This window comes from Rhinopithecus roxellana, chromosome 5 (assembly GCF_007565055.1).
Source record: "Rhinopithecus roxellana isolate Shanxi Qingling chromosome 5, ASM756505v1, whole genome shotgun sequence".
NCBI classification, from domain to species: domain Eukaryota; kingdom Metazoa; phylum Chordata; class Mammalia; order Primates; family Cercopithecidae; genus Rhinopithecus; species Rhinopithecus roxellana.
Window position 1 is genome coordinate 150,114,995 of NC_044553.1, and position 20,432 is coordinate 150,135,426.

The following is a 20,432-nucleotide window of genomic DNA, read 5'->3' on the forward strand; positions in this document are numbered from 1 at the left end:
ATTGACCATAATGAATGGCCTAGTCCTAGGCCATAAAGTAAGTTTCAAACAATTTCAAAAAACAAATTTTCAAGGAACAAAATATTCCAGTCTTAAACTCTTCCAGAAAATACTACTACTAATAATAGTAATAAACAATTGTCTATGAAGCTAGTATAATCTTGTTAACAGAACCACAGAAGGACAATATGAGAAAGAAAAATTACAGGCAAACTTTCCACAAGAACATAGATGTTTAAATCCTAAATATTAGCAAACAGAGTTCAGAAATGTATGTAAATAGATAATATACAATGTCAAAGATAGGTGTATTCCAGCACTTTAAGGTTGGTTCAACATTAAATCCACAATATAATTTACAACATTAAATAAAAAGTTAAAGGGAAAAATTCTATAGATAAGCTCAATAGATACAGGAGAAATAATAATTAAAATCCCAAAGTCTAAATCTCTTAAACTAGAAAAATAGATAAACTTATTTAAATGATAAAGGGTTTAAGAAAACTATGTTTGGGAGGCCGAGACGGGCGGATCACGAGGTCAGAAGATCGAGACCATCCTGGCTAACATGGTGAAACCCCGTCTCTACTAAAAAATACAAAAAACTAGCCGGGTGAGGTGGCGGGCGCCTGTAGTCCCAGCTACTCAGGAGGCTGAGGCAGGAGAATGGCATAAACCCGGGAGGCGGAGCTTGCAGTGAGCTGAGATCCGGCCACTGCACTCCAGCCCGGGCGACAGAGCGAGACTCCGTCTCAAAAAAAAAAAAAAAAAAAAGAAAACTATGAAATGCTTTATATATATGAAGATATATATATCTATATATATAGATATCTATATATCTATAAGATATCTATATATATAGTCAGAAGCAACAATAATTCCATTATCTTATATTTAACAAAATATTGGAGGTCCCAGACACTATAACAGGAAAAAACTATAATATGCTAAGAAATGTTAAGGAAAAAACAAAAAAAATTATAGTTGACCCTTGAACAATGCAGAGGTTAGGGATGCCAACCTCCTGTGCAGATGAAAATTCACATATTACTTTTAATTCCCCCCAAATTTAACTACAAGTAGGCTGTTGTTGACTGGAAGTCTTACCAATAACATAAACAGTTGATTAACACATACTTTGTATGTTATATGTCTTACATGCTGTATTCTTATGATAAAGTAAGCTATGGGAAAAAATGTTATTAAAAAAATCGTAAGAAAGGGAAAATACATTTATTATTTCTTAAGTGGAATGGATCATCATAAAGATCTTCATTCTAGTCATCTTCTTGAGTAGGCTGAGGAGGCCTTACTGACTCAGGGGTGGCAGAGGCAGAAAAAATTCCATGTATAAGTGGACCTGCACAGTTCAAAGCCATGTTGTTCAAGGATCAATTGTACTGGCAGGTAATATGATTATCTACTTAAAAATATTTATACAGTATGGAAATTTCTCAAAGAACTAAAAATAGATTTACCATTCAATCCAGCAATCCCACTACTGGTTATCTACCCAAAGGAAAATAAGTCATTATATAAAAACAGACACCTGAACATGTATGCTTATTGCAACATAATTCACATTTGCAAAGATATGGAGTCAACCCAAGTGCCATAAACTGATGAGTGGATTAAAAAAATGTGGTGTATATATATACCATGGAATACTACTCAGCCATACAGAATAATGAAATAATGCCTTTTGCAGCAACTTGGATGGAAATGAAGGCCATTAACCTCAGTGAAGTAACTTAGGAACAGAAAATCCAAACACTGCATGTTCTCACTTACAAGTAGGAGCTAAGCCATGGGTATGCAAAGGCATACAGAGTGGTATAGTGGATATTGGAGGCTCAGAAGAAGGGAGGGTGGGAGGGGTGAGAGAGGAAAAACTACTTATTGGTACAATGTACACTACTTGGGTGATGGGTACACCAAAAATCCAGACTTCACCATTACACAATTCACCCATGTAACCAAAATTCGCTTGTACCCTTAAAGCTATTGAAACTTTAAAAAAAATTAAAAATTTACCTCTACTGTAAAACCCAAGATAATATGTAGAAAAAGTACTAGAATTATTAAAAGAATTTAGCAAATTTGAAAAATATAAGATTACTCTACAAAAGGCAATCACAAGACTTCTGCTTTTGCTTTAAATGCAGAAAGATGCTCTCGAACAAGAAAACAAAACAAAAAGTAGATAAAGTACAAAGTCATGACTTTTCTCTAGCTTGTCAGCGAACTAAGGTCACAAGATAACCAACTAACCTGAAACCCAGAGCAATAAGCCATTCCAGGGAGAGACTGAACACCAGGACAGTGTCACCTGTGGAAGAACATGGGAAGGAGAAACAGTGCTGACCTCAACACAAGCAAGTAAGAGTTAGCTGAAGTTGTAAAAAAGGGCCAAAGGTCAGGTATGTGCTAGCATGTGAGTCTGGAAGTGCTTGGGCACCTGACAAATGGGAGTCTGTACTCACTTGCAGACTTCACTGGCTTCCCTTGAAGGCTTGTGGCAAGGACTGGGGCAGGACCATAGACCAGAGACAGCCACCACTGGTGGTACAGATAGTTTGTGGGGATCAGAGGTTGGGAGGAAACAGACCTGAAGCATCACCTACTTCCCTGAACCTTCTCTCATAGGAAGTAAAAGCCTTAAAACACAGAAGGCTGGGCATTAGATACTTTTGCACACAGGCCTCAAAAGAGCTGATCAGTGGCTGAGGGTTAGGGGGTGTCAGGAGGGTGCTGGTATAGAAGTCCTGCCTCCCTCCCTCCCTCATCCTTTTTCCTTATGAAGCAAACACTTTTACCTACTGTCAGAGAAGAAGTAAGGGTCCACTCACCCACAGCGCCCAGGGAAAGACATGTGGCAGAGGAGGGAAGGAGGAAATAATAACTTCTATCCCTTAAGAAGAATCAGGAAACTGTCTTGGTCCTAAAATTCTACAAGAACTAACAATTATCTTACTGCTAGAGGAAGAGCACGAAATTCCCACCCAAGATCTATCTAACAGTGATATAAGGCAGAGTTTGGTTGCAAGAGGTAATTTCCATTACCAGGTTTGGGGGTTTTTATTTTCCTTAATGGAACTTGACAAGCTGAGTCTAACATATAAATGCAAGACCAAAAGCCAAGAAAAGGCAGAGGGAGGGGTTTATTCACACGTGTTTCATAATTAGAGTCATTTAGTCAGTGTGTCACGGAGAAGACAAATACACCAGTGAAATAGGAGAGAGGACAGGAGCAGACCTATGCATATATGGGACCAGGATATATCACAGAGCAGTGCTGTAGATCAGTGGGGGAAAGGAGGGGCTTGTATGGACAATAGATTACCCACATGAAAAAAAAAAAGGAAAAACTGGATTCCCACTTCACACTAGACACATCAATTCTACATCGGTAAAATTGAAAAGCCAGGCGGGGTCGCTCACACCTGTTATCCTAGCACTTTGGACAGCCAAGGTGGGCAGATGACTTGAGTCCAGGAGTTCAAGGCCAGCCTGGGCAACATGGCAAAACCCCATCTCTACAAAGAAAAAAAAAAAAAAAAAGAAAACAAAAAACCCAAAAAACTGGCTGGGCATGGTGGCATGTGCGTGCCTGTAGTCCCAGATACTCAGGAGGCTGATGTAGGAGGATCACTTGAGCCAGGGAAGTCAAAGCTGCAGTGAGTCATTATTGTACCACTGCACTCCAGCATGGGTGACAGAGGGAGACCCTGTTGAAAGAAGGAAAGAGAAAGAAAGGAAGGAAGGAAGGAAAAGTTTGACATGATTCCAAAACAATATAGGAGAATAGCTACATAAATTGTAGCATATTCATGTGAGTGAATTACAGACCACATACCAATATGGAGTAATTTCAAAAGCATAATGTTATATGAAAAAGGCAAGTCATACATTTCATAAAACTGGTGTTAATGCTCTAAAGCAAAACTTTAAAAGATGTTAACATAAAATCCAAGACAATGCTTGTCTCTGGGGGAGAAGGGTCATGTGGGGGTGGAGGGGAGGCAGGAAAGAAAAAAAAAATGCTGCCCAGAAGGACTGCTGAAAGGGTGAAGGGACCCCAACACAGTGATAGAATTCCAAGGGCTGGCAGGGCGGGGGTAGTTGTCACTAGTGGCAAGGGTAGCATTGCCTATAACCAAAGACTCTGGAAGTCTCCAACAGGAGGACTTCTTGTGCCTTTACCTCACCTCTCTTCTTTCACCCAAACTCTGAAGCCTAAGAAAAGAGCAGAAGAACAAGGATGAAGGAAGAGAGTGGTGGTTGGGGGAAGATTCCAAGTAAGAGGAACAGCATGCTCAAAGGCCTCTAGGCCAAAAGGAGCAGGATGTGTTACAGAAACCAAAGGAAAACCAGAGTGACTTCACTGCAGTGAACAAAGCAAAGAGGTCACTCAAGAGAGTGGAGCCAGGTCAGTGGGGCTTTTTGAGTTCCAGTAAGGAACTTGGGTGTTATTCCAGGAGAAATCTAGGATTCTCCAAACAAGAGCTCAAGCCCCAGGAAAAAACTCTCTAAATGCTGTATACTCCCCTTTTGTAGACTTAGTCAACTGTAATTACATACTTGTCTGCTTCTGGGGCTAGAATACAAGCTCACGGACTGAGATGCTTGAATGTCATGCTTACCACTCTGTTGCAGCACCCGCCACAGTGCCTTGCTGGTAGTCAGTGTTAAATGTTGATTGGTGGAGTGAGTGAATGGTTCACTCTGCCTTATGTCCTGACTACCTAGATAACTGGTTTGGCCTCCTGCAGACCTGAGAACACTGGGTTCCCAAATTCCTCACCTCCCTAGTTGAAGTTCCACTTGCTATCCAGGTCTCTGACCCTGGCTTTGCTCGTATTTCCTGCCTTGAAGATACCCATTCCCTAGTTTCTGTGCAAACAGAGCAAAGTTACTGAATCTTATCACAAATTGTGCTGTTCTGGTTTTTAAATACTCTGATTCTTAAGAGAATGACCATATGCTTTTAAAAATAATTAGAATATAACAAATTAAGATTAACATTGGTATAATATTAATCATATTAATATTAAAAGATTGAAAAGTGATTCTGTAGGTTTTCTATAGAAAAACACCTACATAAACATAAACTAGCTGATTTGGAACATCACACATACAAGATCCACCTAGAGCAAAAAACAATTCTAGAGATTACTGACACTTTTGTTAGAGACAAAATTTATACAGTCCTCATAAGAAAAAATATTGCTGATGTTTGTTATGGTAGGTCTAATTCCCATGTTCACCTCCGCTTCTGAGTGAGCTGCCTCACGGAGCAAGGTATTGTTAGCTGTGGGACAAGATACGTACTGACAGCCCCAAACACATGTAATATACAGATTCCAACCTGGTGTAAGAATAGAGCCCACCACTTTGAGACAAGGTGAATATCTTAGTCTATCTGGGCTGCTATAACAAAATACCATAAACCAGGTAGCCTATAAACAGCAGAAATTTATTTCTGACAGCCCTAGATGCTGGAAAGTCTGAGATCAAGGTGCCAGCAGATTTGGTATCTGGTGAGGGTTTACTTTCTGGTTTATAGATGGTGTCTTCTATCTGTGTCCTTCCACGATGGAAGGGCCTAGCTGGCTCTGTCCTTCAGTCCTTCCAGTGGTGGAAGGGTCTAGCTAGCTCTCTGGGGTCTCTTTCATAAGGGCACTAATTACATTCATGAGGGCAGAGTCTTCATGACCTAGATACCTACCAAGGGCCCTACCTCCTAATACTACCACCTTGAGGGTTAGGATTTCCACATGAATTTTGGGGGAAAACAGATATTTAGACCATAGCAGTGAGTTTCTGGTAATCTGAAATTGTTGAAATTGTTTCTGTTTTAGTTGGTAGATTTGGGGGTTATATAATTCATATTCTTTTTTCGAGACAGAGTCTCACTCTCTCACTCAGGCTGGAGTGCAGTGGCGCAACCTTGGCTTGCTGCAACCTCGGCCTCCTGGGTTCAAGCAACTATTGTGCCTCAGTCTTCCCAGTAGCTGGCATTACATATGTGAGCCACCACACCTGGCTAATTTTTTTATTTTTAGTAGAGATGGGGTTCACCATGTTGGTCAGGCTGGTCTCCAACTCCTGGTGTCAACTGATCTGCTGGCCTTGGCCTCCCAAAGTGCTGGGATTACAGGTGTGAGCCATGGCACCTAGCCAGAATTCATATTCTGAATAAGACTTATTAGGCCTTGAAGGGTTATTGACTTTTACTGATACCTTAGAAGTAAGCATTTCTGAGAATTCTGTATATTGTTCCATGCAATATTTCATAAAAGATAGTCTCCACTACATTAAACGTGTTAGTCTCTAGGATATACAAGAATTGTCATGTGAGTAAACTCAGTGGATAGGAAGTATCCAGTGTAGTCCAGAATATTTCTGATACTCAAGAAACACATTGCTATAGCTTGGCCTGATGGCGCTGATATAAATGGTCCTAGGTTTCTAAAATTGGGGCATCATGCAAGGCATCTTGGAGTCTATAAATGTATTTGGCCTTGTGGGGTGTCAAAAAAAGACTTACTCTATTTGACCAAGAAAATTATTCAAAAAAGTAGGTTCAAAATTTAGATCTGTTGGCCAGGTAAGTGGCTCACACTTGTAACCTCATCAGTTTGGGAAGCTGAGGTGGGTGAATCCCTTGAGTTCAGGAGTTTGAGACCAGCCCGGGCAACATGGTGAAACCCCATCTCTACAAAAAGTACAAAACTTAGCCAGGTGTGGTGGTGTGTGCCTGCAGTCCCAGCTATTCTGGAGGCTGGGGCCAGAGCACTGCTTGAGCCTGGGAGGTTGAGGCTGCAGTAAGCTGTCATCGCACTACTGTACTCCAGCCTGGATGATAGAGCAAGACCCTATTTCAAAAAATTTAAAAAGTAGCTTTTAGAAACCAATATACCATCTAAATAACTGCAAATCACTACCCAGAGTGTATCACTTTTCCGTAGTGTATATTGTTGAACTTCTTGCTGTAGATCGTTTCCTGTGGTTCGTTCTCAGGTACATATGCAAAAAAGATAATTTCATCTAAAGTGGTGTGCTGTGGGGCAAGCGCAGTCTCAAAGCCCATATCTGGAGGCTGGAAACAGAGAAAATATTATATTTAAACTACTTTATACTTCAATTATGACAAAATTCAAGTCACAGATTTATTTCCAGTTCACATTAAAACAATACTGGTATACTTAACAATTGGAGAAATACGTCAACATGTTTTGTTGGAACATCTACGTGTGTGCAAGGGAAGATGTATTTTCCTGTTAAGGAGGAATGGAAGTTCTGATGACTAAGATTTGGTGTAAGATTCCTATGTCCTTCGTGGATGGTTGGAGTGAAAGGGTACATGGAAACTTGACTCACATTGCGGGTGTGTGAGGAGCCTGGAGATGCAGAGTTTAGAACTGGGTTCTTATTTGAAGTTTTATTTAGGAAAGGGCCCGTGTAATCCCTGTCCTCACTTGCTGCTCCTGATCTCATGCTAGAGACTCTGGACAGCTGCTGTCTGAGTCTCCCAACTGGCAGCATAAGCCGTTCTCCTTTCTTGACTCACAGATCTCCCCTTGCAGTCTACCCAGGCACTTCTGGCCTAGATTTCTGATCTATAGGTCTTTCTTTTCAACACACCTTTCTCTAATCCTGACCCTGTCCTGCTTGGAGAACTTTTAGGAGAGAGAAGAGAGGTAAGGACCATCCCCAAAGGGGCTGTTGGGGTTGACTTTGTTGCTATGAGACAAGGTGTGGGTAGTAGATTATGCAGACTGGTTGGGGACGCATCCGTCCCATAGTGCCTCCAAGACTCATCTTCTGTCATGCCTTTTTCCCTAGTTACTGAATTTTGGGAATGCACTGAGGAGAAAGGGGAAATAGATGCCAGGAAAATAAATGTGGGACTGAGCCAAATGGCTTGAGGACTCTTGAAAATCACTGAAATGGCTAAACATCTTTAGAATTCTGTATGACACTGTAGCCTGCGAGTGGCAAGTGTATCCTAGGGAAAGTGTATGTAAATCCAATGAAAGGCAGCAGTATGGCTAAGAGCACAGACCCCGGAGCCAGTTGCCTAGGATAGATGTCTAATCCCAATAACTAACCAGCCTGTCTGTCCCTCACTTTCTTCATAAGTGAAATACAAATAAATAGTTGTTATAAAGATTAAGAGCTCCAACACTGTAATAAGAGGCAATGATTATTTTTATCCAGAGAGAATGCATGCATAGTTTGTGGAGAGGGAAGTGATATTGTTGAGTATGGCTTCATCAAACTTGTCCTAAGTATACAAATACCTGTAGGTTTTTTTTTTTCTTTTAATAATTTAAACTTTCACATAAGGGAACTAAGACACTTTCTACAAATTGTGAAGTTGGTGAAAAATGGAGGTAAATGCTTTTTTTTGGTTAGTTCTACGCTCCTGCCCACATCATTCACTTTGTATAAATGCAGAATCCACACCCCAGACTTGGGCAAAGACATAGGGCATCACATGTGGCATCTTCACTCTCCCATGGAAGTTCCCGCCCTCATTCTCTATGCAGGGTGGGGAGAGGGGAAGCTAAACACCATCCTCTCAACTGCAGCTTTGGCCTGGCAATTGGAATGATCTGTTAAAATCAGATTCATCTTTTGTTCCATTTCCTTGAAGTCAAAGGGCAGGTTTTACTAACCCCAGTCAAAAATATTTGATAATTTGCTCATGGTTTGAGAGTGTCCAGTTTTGTAACTGGTGCCCAAGGATGAGCTACCTTCACAAGTAGCATATTACACATTAAACTATTATAAAAACCTGTATCAAGTGTCATCTGTAAAGAAGATAATTCCTTTTTACGTTGTCACTAGAAAAAGAAGAAACCAGGGGGCAGGGTTAATAGGAAAGAAGAAAAGTAGACCACAGCTCATGTTCCTTTTTTTTGTTTGTTTTGAGGCAGGGTCTTGCTCTTTTGCCCAGGCTGGAGTTCAGTGGCACAATCACAGCTCACTTCAGCGGCATGATCGCAGTTCACTTCAGCCTCAACTTCCCAGGTTCAAGTGATCCTCCCGCCTCAGCCTCCCAAGAAGCTGGAACTACAGAAGAATGCCACCACACCAGGCTAATTTTTGAATTCTTTTGTAGAGCTGGGGTTTCACCTTGTTGCCCAGGCTAGTCTCCAACTCCTGGGCTGAAGCAATCTACCCACCTCAGCCTCCCACAATGCTAGGATTACAGGCATGAGCCACGGTGCCTGGCCTCACAACCCATGATTTTCCAGGGCCAACTTTAGGAGGTAGAGAATCATCCCTACCTTGGCCTGGGTTGGGAGTAATGGTTCTAGGTTAGAATGTCTAGTGTTGTTGTGTTGTGAAGATATTTGCATGAAGATATTCTAGGTGGAATTGAAACTATATAACCCCATATGGGACTTGGAAGAAGATTTGGAGATGTTTGTGGCACGTGGAGGTTCTTCCTTTAGTTAAATAGAGCAAACTGCATTAATGAGTTTGTCCCAAGGAAAATACTTTCCCATTTTCCCATTATTCTGTGTATCGAATGTGGCATTTGTCTTAAAATAAGGCAAACTGTTTCAATGCATTATATACTGACCTGTCCAAAAAGATTTCTAGAATTTCCAAAGGCTGTGGGTGGTCCACTAGCTTCAAAGCGACCCGGAGTCAGCTTATGTAGGAATCCCAAGTGATCATAGTATAATGTGAAAATTCTCTCAGTAACACTTCCAACTGCACCGTGTCTTCCCATTCCTATTAGGAAATAAAGAGAAGTGTCTTGATACTGATATAATAGAAGTCGAAAAACATTAATATCCTACCTTGTAAAGACACCTTCATTTAAACTAAGAGGTGGAAGTAGGGCCCTGAGACTCCTGAATTAGGAAAATGCGTGTTAGTTTTTGTTAAATCCCTGGGAAGTCGTTTCCAGACTCTGCGTCACTACAGAATCTGTTCACTGACGTAGGGGAAGAAACAAACAGAGGGGATGTTTAATTAAGAGATCTAGAGGAAAAGAAGTTAGGTCTCTCTAGCAGTGGTTTCTCTTCCTATTACCAGCAAATCAGATTCCTGAAGAGGTAAAAAGCAGTGAGAAAATGCCTTAGGAAGGCAAGGGGAATCATCAGTAGACATTAGTCATTAAGTTATACTAGGATTAATATGTTGAACCAAACTGGGTGCGCTGTGGTTCTCTCATCCTTAGGGCGCCACATTGAGAGGCACTGTCAGTAATCAGATGATGCCACAGCATTCACTTAGCCAAGCAGACACTGGTCCTGAGACAGGGTCCCCTCCCTTGGAAGGAGCTAGAGTGAAAGATCATGGCTCAGGATGAAAAAGGCTAATTTCTGCACACTGTGTCTCACCCAAACCCACCCAGTTAGCTCAGGCTCTCCTAGTTCATTCTACACATTGGAGTGTCCAGGACTCAGTTTTTAGATTTCTTCTCTCACTATCTTTGGAGATCTCATACAGTTTCAGGATTTTAAATCCATATTTAGATAGATAATTCCCAAATTTAAGTCTACCATCTAGTGCTCTTCCCTGAAGTCTAGGCTTATGTAGCTAACTGCCTTCCAACAGCTTCGTTCGATGTTGGTTGGGCCTCTCAAAGTGAACTCATTTCCAGACTGAGCTCCTGATCCTCACGCAAACCTCCTCCAGCCCCAGCCTTCCTCACCTTCATTAATGGCAGCTGCATTATTGCTGCTGCTCAGCCCAAAACCTCAGTGTCATTCTTAATTCCTCTGTCTCTCATACCCTGTATCGAATCCATCAGAAATCCTATTTACTCAAGCCTCATAATAAATATAGACTCCAGCCACTTCTCACCTCTGTCACCACTATCACCCTGTACAAGCCACTGCCATCTCTCGTGCCTCCTAATTGGTCTCCGTGATTCTGCCCATAGCTCCCTTCAGTCTATTCTCAAAAAAGCATCCAAAGTAACACTTTCAAAATGTTAAGTCACTTCATCCACTCCCCTTATCAAAACTCTCCATGGCTTCAACCTCTCTCTCAGTAAGAGTCAAAGTCCTTGCAATGCCCTCCAAGGGCCACCGTGGTCTGAATTCCAGTACCTCTCTGACCTTATCTTCTATGACTTTCTGCAATGCTTACTCTGCTCCAGCTACACGAGCCTGAAGTTGTCTATCTCCACAATTAGATAATCTGTTACAGGAATAGCTGGGCTCCTTCCTCTCCAACTTTACACTTCTAATATATTGTTCTTGCTTCTCTAGACTAATTCAGCCCTCCAATACAATGATGAATAGAGGTAGTGGTAGATGACACAGCAAAAGCTTTTGGTGTGTTACTAGAAAATCTGATTGGATATTTGCTATAGCTTCTTCCCCCCCAGATACTCTTAATCAAGAAGTTACATTCTATTCATGCTTTAATAAGTGTTTGTTTAAAAAATCATGAATGGCTGGGAGCAGTGGCTCACGCCTGCAATCCCAACACTTTGGGAGGCTGAGGTGGGCAGATCACCTAAGGTCAGGAGGTCAACACCAACCCGGCCAACACGGTGAAACCTCGTCTCTACTAAAAATACAAAAATTAGCTGGGTGTGGTGGCACCTGTAATCCCAGACAATGCAAATCAGGGCTGCAAATCTTACAGAGGCCTTCCAATGGCCATAACCTCTCAGACGGGGTTTTCTCTCTTTTTCTTTTCCTACCCACTTAACAAGACTACTTTGTTGTATTCCTTGGGGATATGTGTGAGTGTGTATGGATTTACCTCTGATTCATCTTTGTCCTAAGGGTAGAGCCCTTAGGGGTTCTGGTGTATGGTGGGGCACACCATCTATCATTCTCACTACCTGGGTAGACTCAGGGCCATAACTCTTCATTAGTCCACCAAATTCAAAGTCTAAGTTTGCAGGAATTTGTAAATCTCTTCAGGTCTAAGGGACTTTGGTACTGTGTGCCCTGTTTACCTCTCCAAGTGTATTAGCCTGTTTTCATGCTGCTAATAAAGACATACCTGAGACAGGGTAATTTATAAAGGAAAGAGATTTAATTGACTCACAGTTTCACATGGGTGGGGAAGGCCTCACAATCATGGCTGAAGGCAAATGAGGAGCAAAGTCACATCTTACATGGTGGCAGGCAAGAGAGCTTATGCAGGGGAACTCCCTTTATAAAACCATCAGATCTTGTGAGACTTATTCACTGTCACCAGAACAGCACGGGAAAGGCCTGCCCCCATGATTAAATTACCTCCCACCAGGTCCCTCCCACAACACTTGGGGATTATGGGAGCTACAATTCAAGGTGAGCTTTGGTTGGGGACACAACCAAACCATATCACCAAGGTTTTGTTTTCCCTTAGAGTTTGGCCTGGTTGTTTCTATTAGCTTTTCAGGTTATCAATTTAAAAAATAATTTTTCTAAGTATTTTGTTAAATTATTCTCAGCAGCAAAGTGATGCCACAACTGGAAATGGATACTGTGTTCTGTGGATGATGTTCATTGTATCATTACTTATCCAGTTGCCCTATGTGTAACTCTTGACTATACCCACTTCCTCCTATTTCACAGCCAATCCTTCACAAACTCCCACTGGTTTCATTCATAATTTGCCATTGTTTTCTTCATACTTATGGCCACTTTTCTAATCTAGACCCTCATCATCACACTGAAACTTTTAAAATAGCCTCTTATCAACATATCACTTGGCCTAAAATCTTACCTCTTCAGGAATCTGATTTGCTGGTAATAAGAAGAGAAACCACTACTAGAGACTTATTTTCCTCTAGATCTCTTAATTAAACATCCCCTCTGTTTGTTTCTTCCCCTACTTCAGTGAATAGATTCTGTAGTGACACAGAGTCTGGAAACGACTTCCCTTGGTTTCACAAAATCTTACATTTTCCAGTATATTCCCCTATATGGTCTTTCTAAAATACAACTATGATTATATTAATAATCTTTTAATGGCATGATGAAATTCTTTAGCTTGACTCAAATGGAAAACTGGCTTCAGTTTACCTCCCTGCTCTCATCAGCAATGAGTCATCCCTAGGAAATTTAGCTGTAGTATACTACATGTGCCATATATTTCAACACTTAATTCCTCTACATGGAATGTTCCCTTATAGTCTTATCTTGATCTTCATATATTAAAGATTTAATACTGTCAATTTCAAATGTATTTTACTTTGGCACTTCAGTTGATTTCTTCTTATGTTCCTTATAGTTCATTTTTGTATATTTACATATCTTGTATTATTTTAGAGCATTGATTCAATATGATATAATTTTACTATTTATATTTTATCACAGAAAGAACTTTATTGAATACTTTTAGCCTAAAACTCTTGCTCTGTGTGAATATGAACATTACTGCCTCTGCTTTCTCTCCCAGTGTGTTTGGCACAGTTGTTCAAATCTTTATTCATATTTTTTTCTCTCCACTTCGGGTTTAAGTTTTTCACTCCTGGCAATATATTTTAAGATTTTAAAATCCAAAATAAGACTCTGTCTTTAATTGAGAAATGTAGATTACCTCCGATATCTGCTCATTCCCTCATCTGCTTCAGGGCTGCTCACCTAGACTACAATACATGCTACACCACACAACACAACAAATGCTTCACCTGGCACTTCCTATTCACCTATCTTGCCTTTTTTTTCCTGCGTAGCATTTATCTTACATACAGCCTATTTTGGTTTATTTGTTAATTATCAGTCTTTTCTGACAAGTGTGTAAGTTCCACAGGAAAAGAGACTGCTGTACCCTTAGTGATTGGAACAATACCTGGCATATACGAGGTACTCAATCAATGCTGTTGAATAAATAAATCCATAACATTTGTGGTGATAATTGTAGACCAGCTCTACTTTTGGTTATTCTATTTTATACTTTGTACATTTTCCGGTATGCCTTCTTTTCTCTTTTTCATATCTATTTTTATGGGTTATTCTGTTTCCCTTGCTTTAATACATATACACAAACTTAAATGTATATATATGTGTGTGTGTGTGTGTGTGTAGACATTGTTGCCCCGGCTGCTCTTGACCTCCTGCACTCAAGCGATGCTCCTGCCTTGGCCTCCCAAAGTTCTGGAATTACAAGTATGAGTCACACATCTAGGCTTCTTTTGTTTTTTAAGACTTGTTGGCCGGGCGCGGTGGCTCAAGCCTGTAATCCCAGCACTTTGGGAGGCCGAGGCGGGTGGATCACAAGGTCAGGAGATCAAGACCATCCTGGCTAACACTGTGAAAACCCGTCTCTACTAAAAAAAATACAAAAAAACCTAGCCGGGCGTGGTGGCGGGCGCCTGTAGTCCCAGCTACTCGGAGGCTGAGGCGGGAGAATGGCGTAAACCCGGGAGGCGGAGCTTGCAGTGAGCCGAGATCCCGCCACTGCACTCCAGCCTGGGCGACACAGCGAGACTCCGTCTCAAAAACAAACAAACAAACAAAGACTTGTATTGTACACACTTTTTTTTTTTTTTTTTGAGACAGTGTCTTGCTTGCCACCCAGGCTGGAGTGCAGTGGCATGAACTTGGCTCACTATAACCTCCGCCTCCCGGGTTCAAGTGGTTCTCCTGCTTCAGCCTCCCAAGTAGCTGGGATTACAGACACCCGTCAGCATGCACATTTTTAAAAATTCCATGAATGATCACAATAAAGGATTCCAAAAAATTCCTAACTCCATGTAAAGTTATACTCAGATAAACAGTATTTTGGATTGCCTTTTAGGGATGGCAAAACTTTGGCTTTTTGGTTTTAACTTTTTGTTATTCCTCTTGTCTTTTAAATTCTTGATTATTTTATCTTGCAGTTCTGAAAGTCTCCAACTGTGTTTTTATTTTTTGTGTCAATAATATTCATAATTATTTCCTCTGAATCACATGTAGTCAGGTTTTTTCTTATGCTCCCGTGAGCTTTTCAGTAGCAAAACTTTGCTGATGTAATTGCTAAGGTTCAATATGCCATATTTTGTGGATAAATATGGCAAGAAATGCTTGTTTCACATGTTAACAGCTTGGGCATTGAGACACGTCTTATAATTGATGTGTCTTACAATCATTGTCAGCCAGAGGGCACTCAAACCATAGTGGTCAATTGCCTACCCATGCATGTACTTTGTCTCAGTTATTTATACTGTCATCACTTTAATTGAGCTTCCTAGATCATTGGTGCAATACATGTTGAGTTTTATTGCTGCTTAAAATGCTTTCAAACAAAGTTATTGTGGGTGCAGAGAATAAAACAAAGCAATAGGACCTACGTTTATCAGTAAAGCCAGTGTCACGGAAGGAATCACCATGATTTGTTGTAGAAGAATTCTACATTCTCTTTTAGAAAATGAATATGAATATGAATAATGAGTTGAGTTGGTTCCAAATTCTTATGTGAAACTAATTTTTTTGGAGGTTCTATATTAGAATATGCAACAGGCACAGTTGCAGCAGAAGAATCCAAGGCTGGCTTGATTTTTGTTTCTTTAAAATTGATTTACATTTTCCATTTCAAATAATTCAGAAGAGTGTTTCTGCTTTTAGTATTGGTTTGTTTTGCTTTTAGTTCAAAAAATTAATGTCATTATTGATTTTGGTTTCCTTTGTTCTTTCTATTTTTTGTATTTATCCATCCATCCATCCATCCACCCACCCATTTCTATCAGAGGGCTATACTATGCCAGGAACTGTAGATAAAAGAGAGAAACATACAGCCACAATTTTTGTTCATCACTAGAAATTCCTACAATTTTGCAGTTTCTGAATCCTTAGCATCTATATTTATTATTTTAGATTTTCTCCACTTATTTGTTCATTTTACATCTGGGTATGTTTCTGTAGTTTATATTTATAATTTTAAATATTTTATAATTTTTATTGACAATTTAGTTTTCTTAGGTGTTATTTTTACTGTTTCCAACATTATCTTCCTAGGTCTATTTTGGTTTTTATTTCACAAAATGCACTGTTTATTCTTTATTTGGCCATTCCTCCAGATCCACTCTCAGACTTTCTCCTTCCTGTTTGGTGCAATGGAAGACTGATTTTTATGAATTGCAATCTTTGTGCTGTTTCCAGTTGACTCCTGATTGGGCTTGGCAAATGAAATGCAGCAGCAGGAGTTAAGAAAGGGGAAGGAAACAGAAGTTAAGGTAGTTTTCACCCTCTTTCTTCTTGCTTTGGTGGTGTGGTTCTGTTGTGGCTGTGAGCTTCCTAGACTACACCTCTTAAAGGGTGGTCCCTACTCCATTCCAGCTTTGACTGGGCTTTAGTAATGCCATCTATCTATCTTATCCCTCTAAGCGAAGAGACTGTAACATCTTTCTTCCATTGCTAGTCTCTGGATATTTTAATATCACCGTTGCTCCCTTTAACCATGTCTGCCCTTTGCAAATAGTCTCCTTATAAAGCTTCTTCAGGTAAAACACCTGAGTGGAATTATGTTTCCTGCATAGTCCAAAACTGATATAGTGTTTTTACTTACAATGTCCCTAGGGCATAGAATATAGAGGTGGAATTCTGGGACTGAGCTGCTTACATACTTACTGAGTGAACAGATGACCACTTATGCCTGGCAAACCATAGCAAGCAAGGGCTTCACAATTACTCAAATTATCTCTGTGGCGAGTGTGGGATGCAGTGTCTGTGGAGGGCAAGGCTTGAGGTGGTCCAGTGGAGTAGCTACAGGTGATTACAATGACAACCATGGTTTTTACAAAGATTGGGGGTGGCGTGACTTTTATGGATATATTGGAGGGCTTACAAAAGCAAAAAGAAAAGCTTAAGATGAATATTCAATTCAAGGCCAGAGTAGAGGCTCTGGTAGTCATACGGGAAAAAAATGAACCTCACTTCATAACATATACAAAATTAGAGATTTTACATTTGATCTGTATATGAAATCTAAAACAATCAATTTCCAGATGAAAACAGGAGAATATCTTCATAGCTTTGGGATAGGCAAAGAATTCTTAAATAGAAAACAAGAAGTAAAAAGTGCTAACCATAAAAGTAAAGATTGATCAATTGAGCTTTCAAAAATTAATAATTTTTGTTCAAAAGATACCATGACTAAGGTAAATAAGACAAGCCACTAATTACAAGAAGATATTTCCAAGTCATATTTCTAACAAAAAATCATACCCATAATACATTAAAATCTCATGGAAATCAGCAAGTAACTCAAATCAAAATTTTATTCAAAAAAGACTTGAAAAGAATTTGCAAAAAAGAATATAAAAATGAACACATTAAAATGTGCTCAACATTATTCTCATGCAAACTAAATCTTCAATGAAATACCATTAGGCTGGGCGCAGTGGCTCATGCCTGTAATCCCAACATTTTGGGAGGCCTACATGGGCAGATCACTTGAGGTCAGGAGTTTGAGACCAGCCTGGGTACCTGTAATCCCAGCTACTTGGGAGGCTGAGGCAGGAGAATCACTTGAACTCGGGAGGTGGAGGTTGCAGTGAGCTGAGATCATGCCACTGCACCCCAGTCTGGGCAACAGAGCAAGACTCTGTCTCAAAAAAAAAAAAAAAAAAAAAAAATATGGCAAGAGGCAAGAGGGAGCTTTCTGGAATACTGGAAATGTTCCACATTGTGCTCCTAACAATATTCACGATTACTTTCATTTATTTCACAATCATATGATGCGTGATCACCAGAATCTTAGGTTGACACAGCTGCTGTCTCAACACACGATTCAGACATATGAACCACAATGATTAATCCTGATACTAACATAAGTTAAACAAAAGCTTTATTGACAGAATAGAGAATAAATAAACTGAGTGGTGAAGATCTGGAGAAATAGAATCAGGATTTTGTAGTCACTCTTTATCCTCAAACAAGGAAGGACCAATAGAGGAGATTCTATATCTGTAAAACTGCTTTTGCTGGTGAACATCAAGGACAAAATATTGAGGCCTACAAAACCATGCTTTTTGAAGTTATGTCAGAAACCTTCAGAAATTTGTCATTTAAAATCATATCAGAGACTGAAGATCAGAAGAAACTGGTTTTAAACTGGACAATAAAAAATGCTGTGTGTTAAAAACAAACACAGCCTCTGTCTTGTCTTGGTGAGAGTGTTTTTCTGATTCCTGTTAGACCTAATAAGATATTTCCAAGTCTACCTCAATCTCAAAACTTACCCAATAATCTATAATAGTTCATTGTTGAGGCAACATTGAGAGAAGGAAGGTAAATCAACAAAATCCTGAAGACTCTCGGTAATACTCTCCTAACAAGTAAGAAGGTATACTGGTCCCTTTTCATGCTGCTGATGAAGACATGCTCAGACTGGGCAATTTACAAAAGAAAGACATTTAATTAGACTTACAATTCCGCATAGCTGGGGAAGGTCTCATAATCATGACAGAGGGTGAAAGGCACTTCTTACATGGTTGCAGCAAGAGAGAAATGAGGAAGAAGCAAAAGCGGAAACCCCTTATAAACCCATCAGATTTAGTGAGACTTATTCACTATCATGAGAATAGTGCAGGAAAAACCAGCCCCCATGATTCGATTACCTCCCCCTGGGTCCCTCCCACAACATGTGGGAATTCTGGGAGACACAATTCAAGTTGAGATTTGGGTGAGGACACAGCCAAACCATATAAGAAGGTGACAGTGGATGAGAAGATATCAAAAGGAAAAGTAAAGGGAAAAATCAAACCCTCATGAGTGAAACCAGGTTTACCACTTTCCAAGGCACTTCACTGAGTTGAGAAAATGGGTCCAAGTCCTATCTAAATGAGGTGAAGCAGTTGGGTCTCAAGAATAATTCACTTACACTATGTTAGAGCAAATAGAAGATCTGACCAGTGCTGCATCTTTAATGATGAACTTGATGGAAACAGGAAGAGTGGGAGGAATAGAAGAAGAAGGAAGGAAAAGGGATAAAGAAGGAGGTGGGTGAGTAGAGGAGGGGAGTAGGGAAGATTAGAAAGGGAGGGATTATAGAGAGGAGGCAGAGCAAGATGGCTGAATAGAGCCTCCAATGATTATCCATCCCTGCAGAACATCAAATTGAACAATGATGAACACAAGAAAGCACCTTTATAAGAACCAGAAATCAGCTTGGGTACCAGCTTGGCCACAGTGGACAATGCATGAAGTGGGTTCCTGGGGTCTCTGGTTCCAGTACTTGGCTCTTGGGTGGTATTTCTAAACCTGCCCTGGGCCAGAGTGTGGCCACTGCCCTGAAAGGAGAAACCCAGGACTGGCAGCATTCACCAGAAGCTGACTGAAGAGTCCTTGGACCTTGAGTGAATAGTGGCGGTAGCCAGGAGGTAATTGCCATGGGTGGTGGCCATGGAGAGAGACTGCTCTGCTTCAGGATGAAGGAGGGAAGAGTGGGAAAGACTTTGTCTTGCAGCTTGGATACCAGCTTAGCCACAGTAGAATAGAATACCACATAGACTCTAAGGGTCTCAACTTCCTTGGCTCCCAGATGGCATCTCTGGACCTAGCTGGGGCTGGGGGCAACTCACTGCCCTGAAGCGAAGATCATAACCCTGGCTGGACTCATCACCTGATGACTATAAAGCTCTTGGGCCTAGAGTAAACATAGGTAGTAGCCAGGCAGTGGGCACTGTGGGCCTTGGGCAAGACCCAGTGCTGTGCTGGCTTTGGGTTTGACCCAGTGCAGTCCTAGTGGTGGTGGCTACAGGGGTGCTTGCATCACCCCTGCCCTAGCTCCAGGCAGCTTAGCACAGAGAAAGAGACACTATTTGTTTGGTGGAAAGTAAGGTAAGATAACAAAAGTCTCTTCTTGGTAATATAGGGAGTTCTCCTGGATCTTACACAAGACCACCAAGGCAGTACTTCTACAAGTTGGCAATAGCCAAAGCATTACTGGGCTTGAGGTACCTCCTAATGCAGATTCAGCTACAGTGAGCAAAGACTTAGATCACAACACTCAAGTCCCTTTGAATACTTGGAAAGCTTTCCCAAGAAGGACAGGTATGAACAAGCCCAGACTGTGAAGATTACAATAAATACCACACTCTTTAATCCCCAGACACCAATCAATGTCCAGAAGCATCAAGATCATCCAGGAGAACATGACCTCACCAAAGGAACAAAATAAGGCACGAGAGACCAATCTTGGAGAGACAGAGATATGTGACCTTTCAGACAGAGAATTCAAAATAGCTGTTTTGAGAAAACTCAAGGAAATTCAAGATAATACAGAGAAGGAATCCAGCCTGTCAGATAAATATAACAAAGAGATTGAAACAATAAGAATTAAGCAGAATTCTGAAGCTGAAAAACGTAATTGACATACTGAAGAATTATCAGAGTCTCTTAACAGCAGAATTGATGAAGCAGAATAAAGAATTAATGAGTTTGAAGACAGCCCAGTTAAAAATGCACAATTAGAGGAGATGAAAGAAAAAAGAATAAAAAGGAATGGAGCATGCTTGTAAAATCCAGAAAACAGCC

The 20,432-nt window shown here is 40.6% G+C and overlaps 1 protein-coding gene across 1 annotated transcript in view; it reads right to left on the reverse strand.

The window, feature by feature from the left end:
- The window catches only part of CATSPERB (cation channel sperm associated auxiliary subunit beta), a 151,576-nt gene that overhangs the window by 48,184 nt on the left and 82,960 nt on the right, over positions 1-20,432 (reverse strand). The window contains exons 16-17 of the mRNA XM_010358596.2: positions 9,599-9,753; positions 6,948-7,102 (exon numbers count right to left, since the gene is read on the reverse strand). Of these exons, the coding sequence (XP_010356898.2) occupies positions 6,948-7,102; positions 9,599-9,753 (310 nt within the window). The remainder of the gene's footprint in view (positions 1-6,947; positions 7,103-9,598; positions 9,754-20,432) is intronic.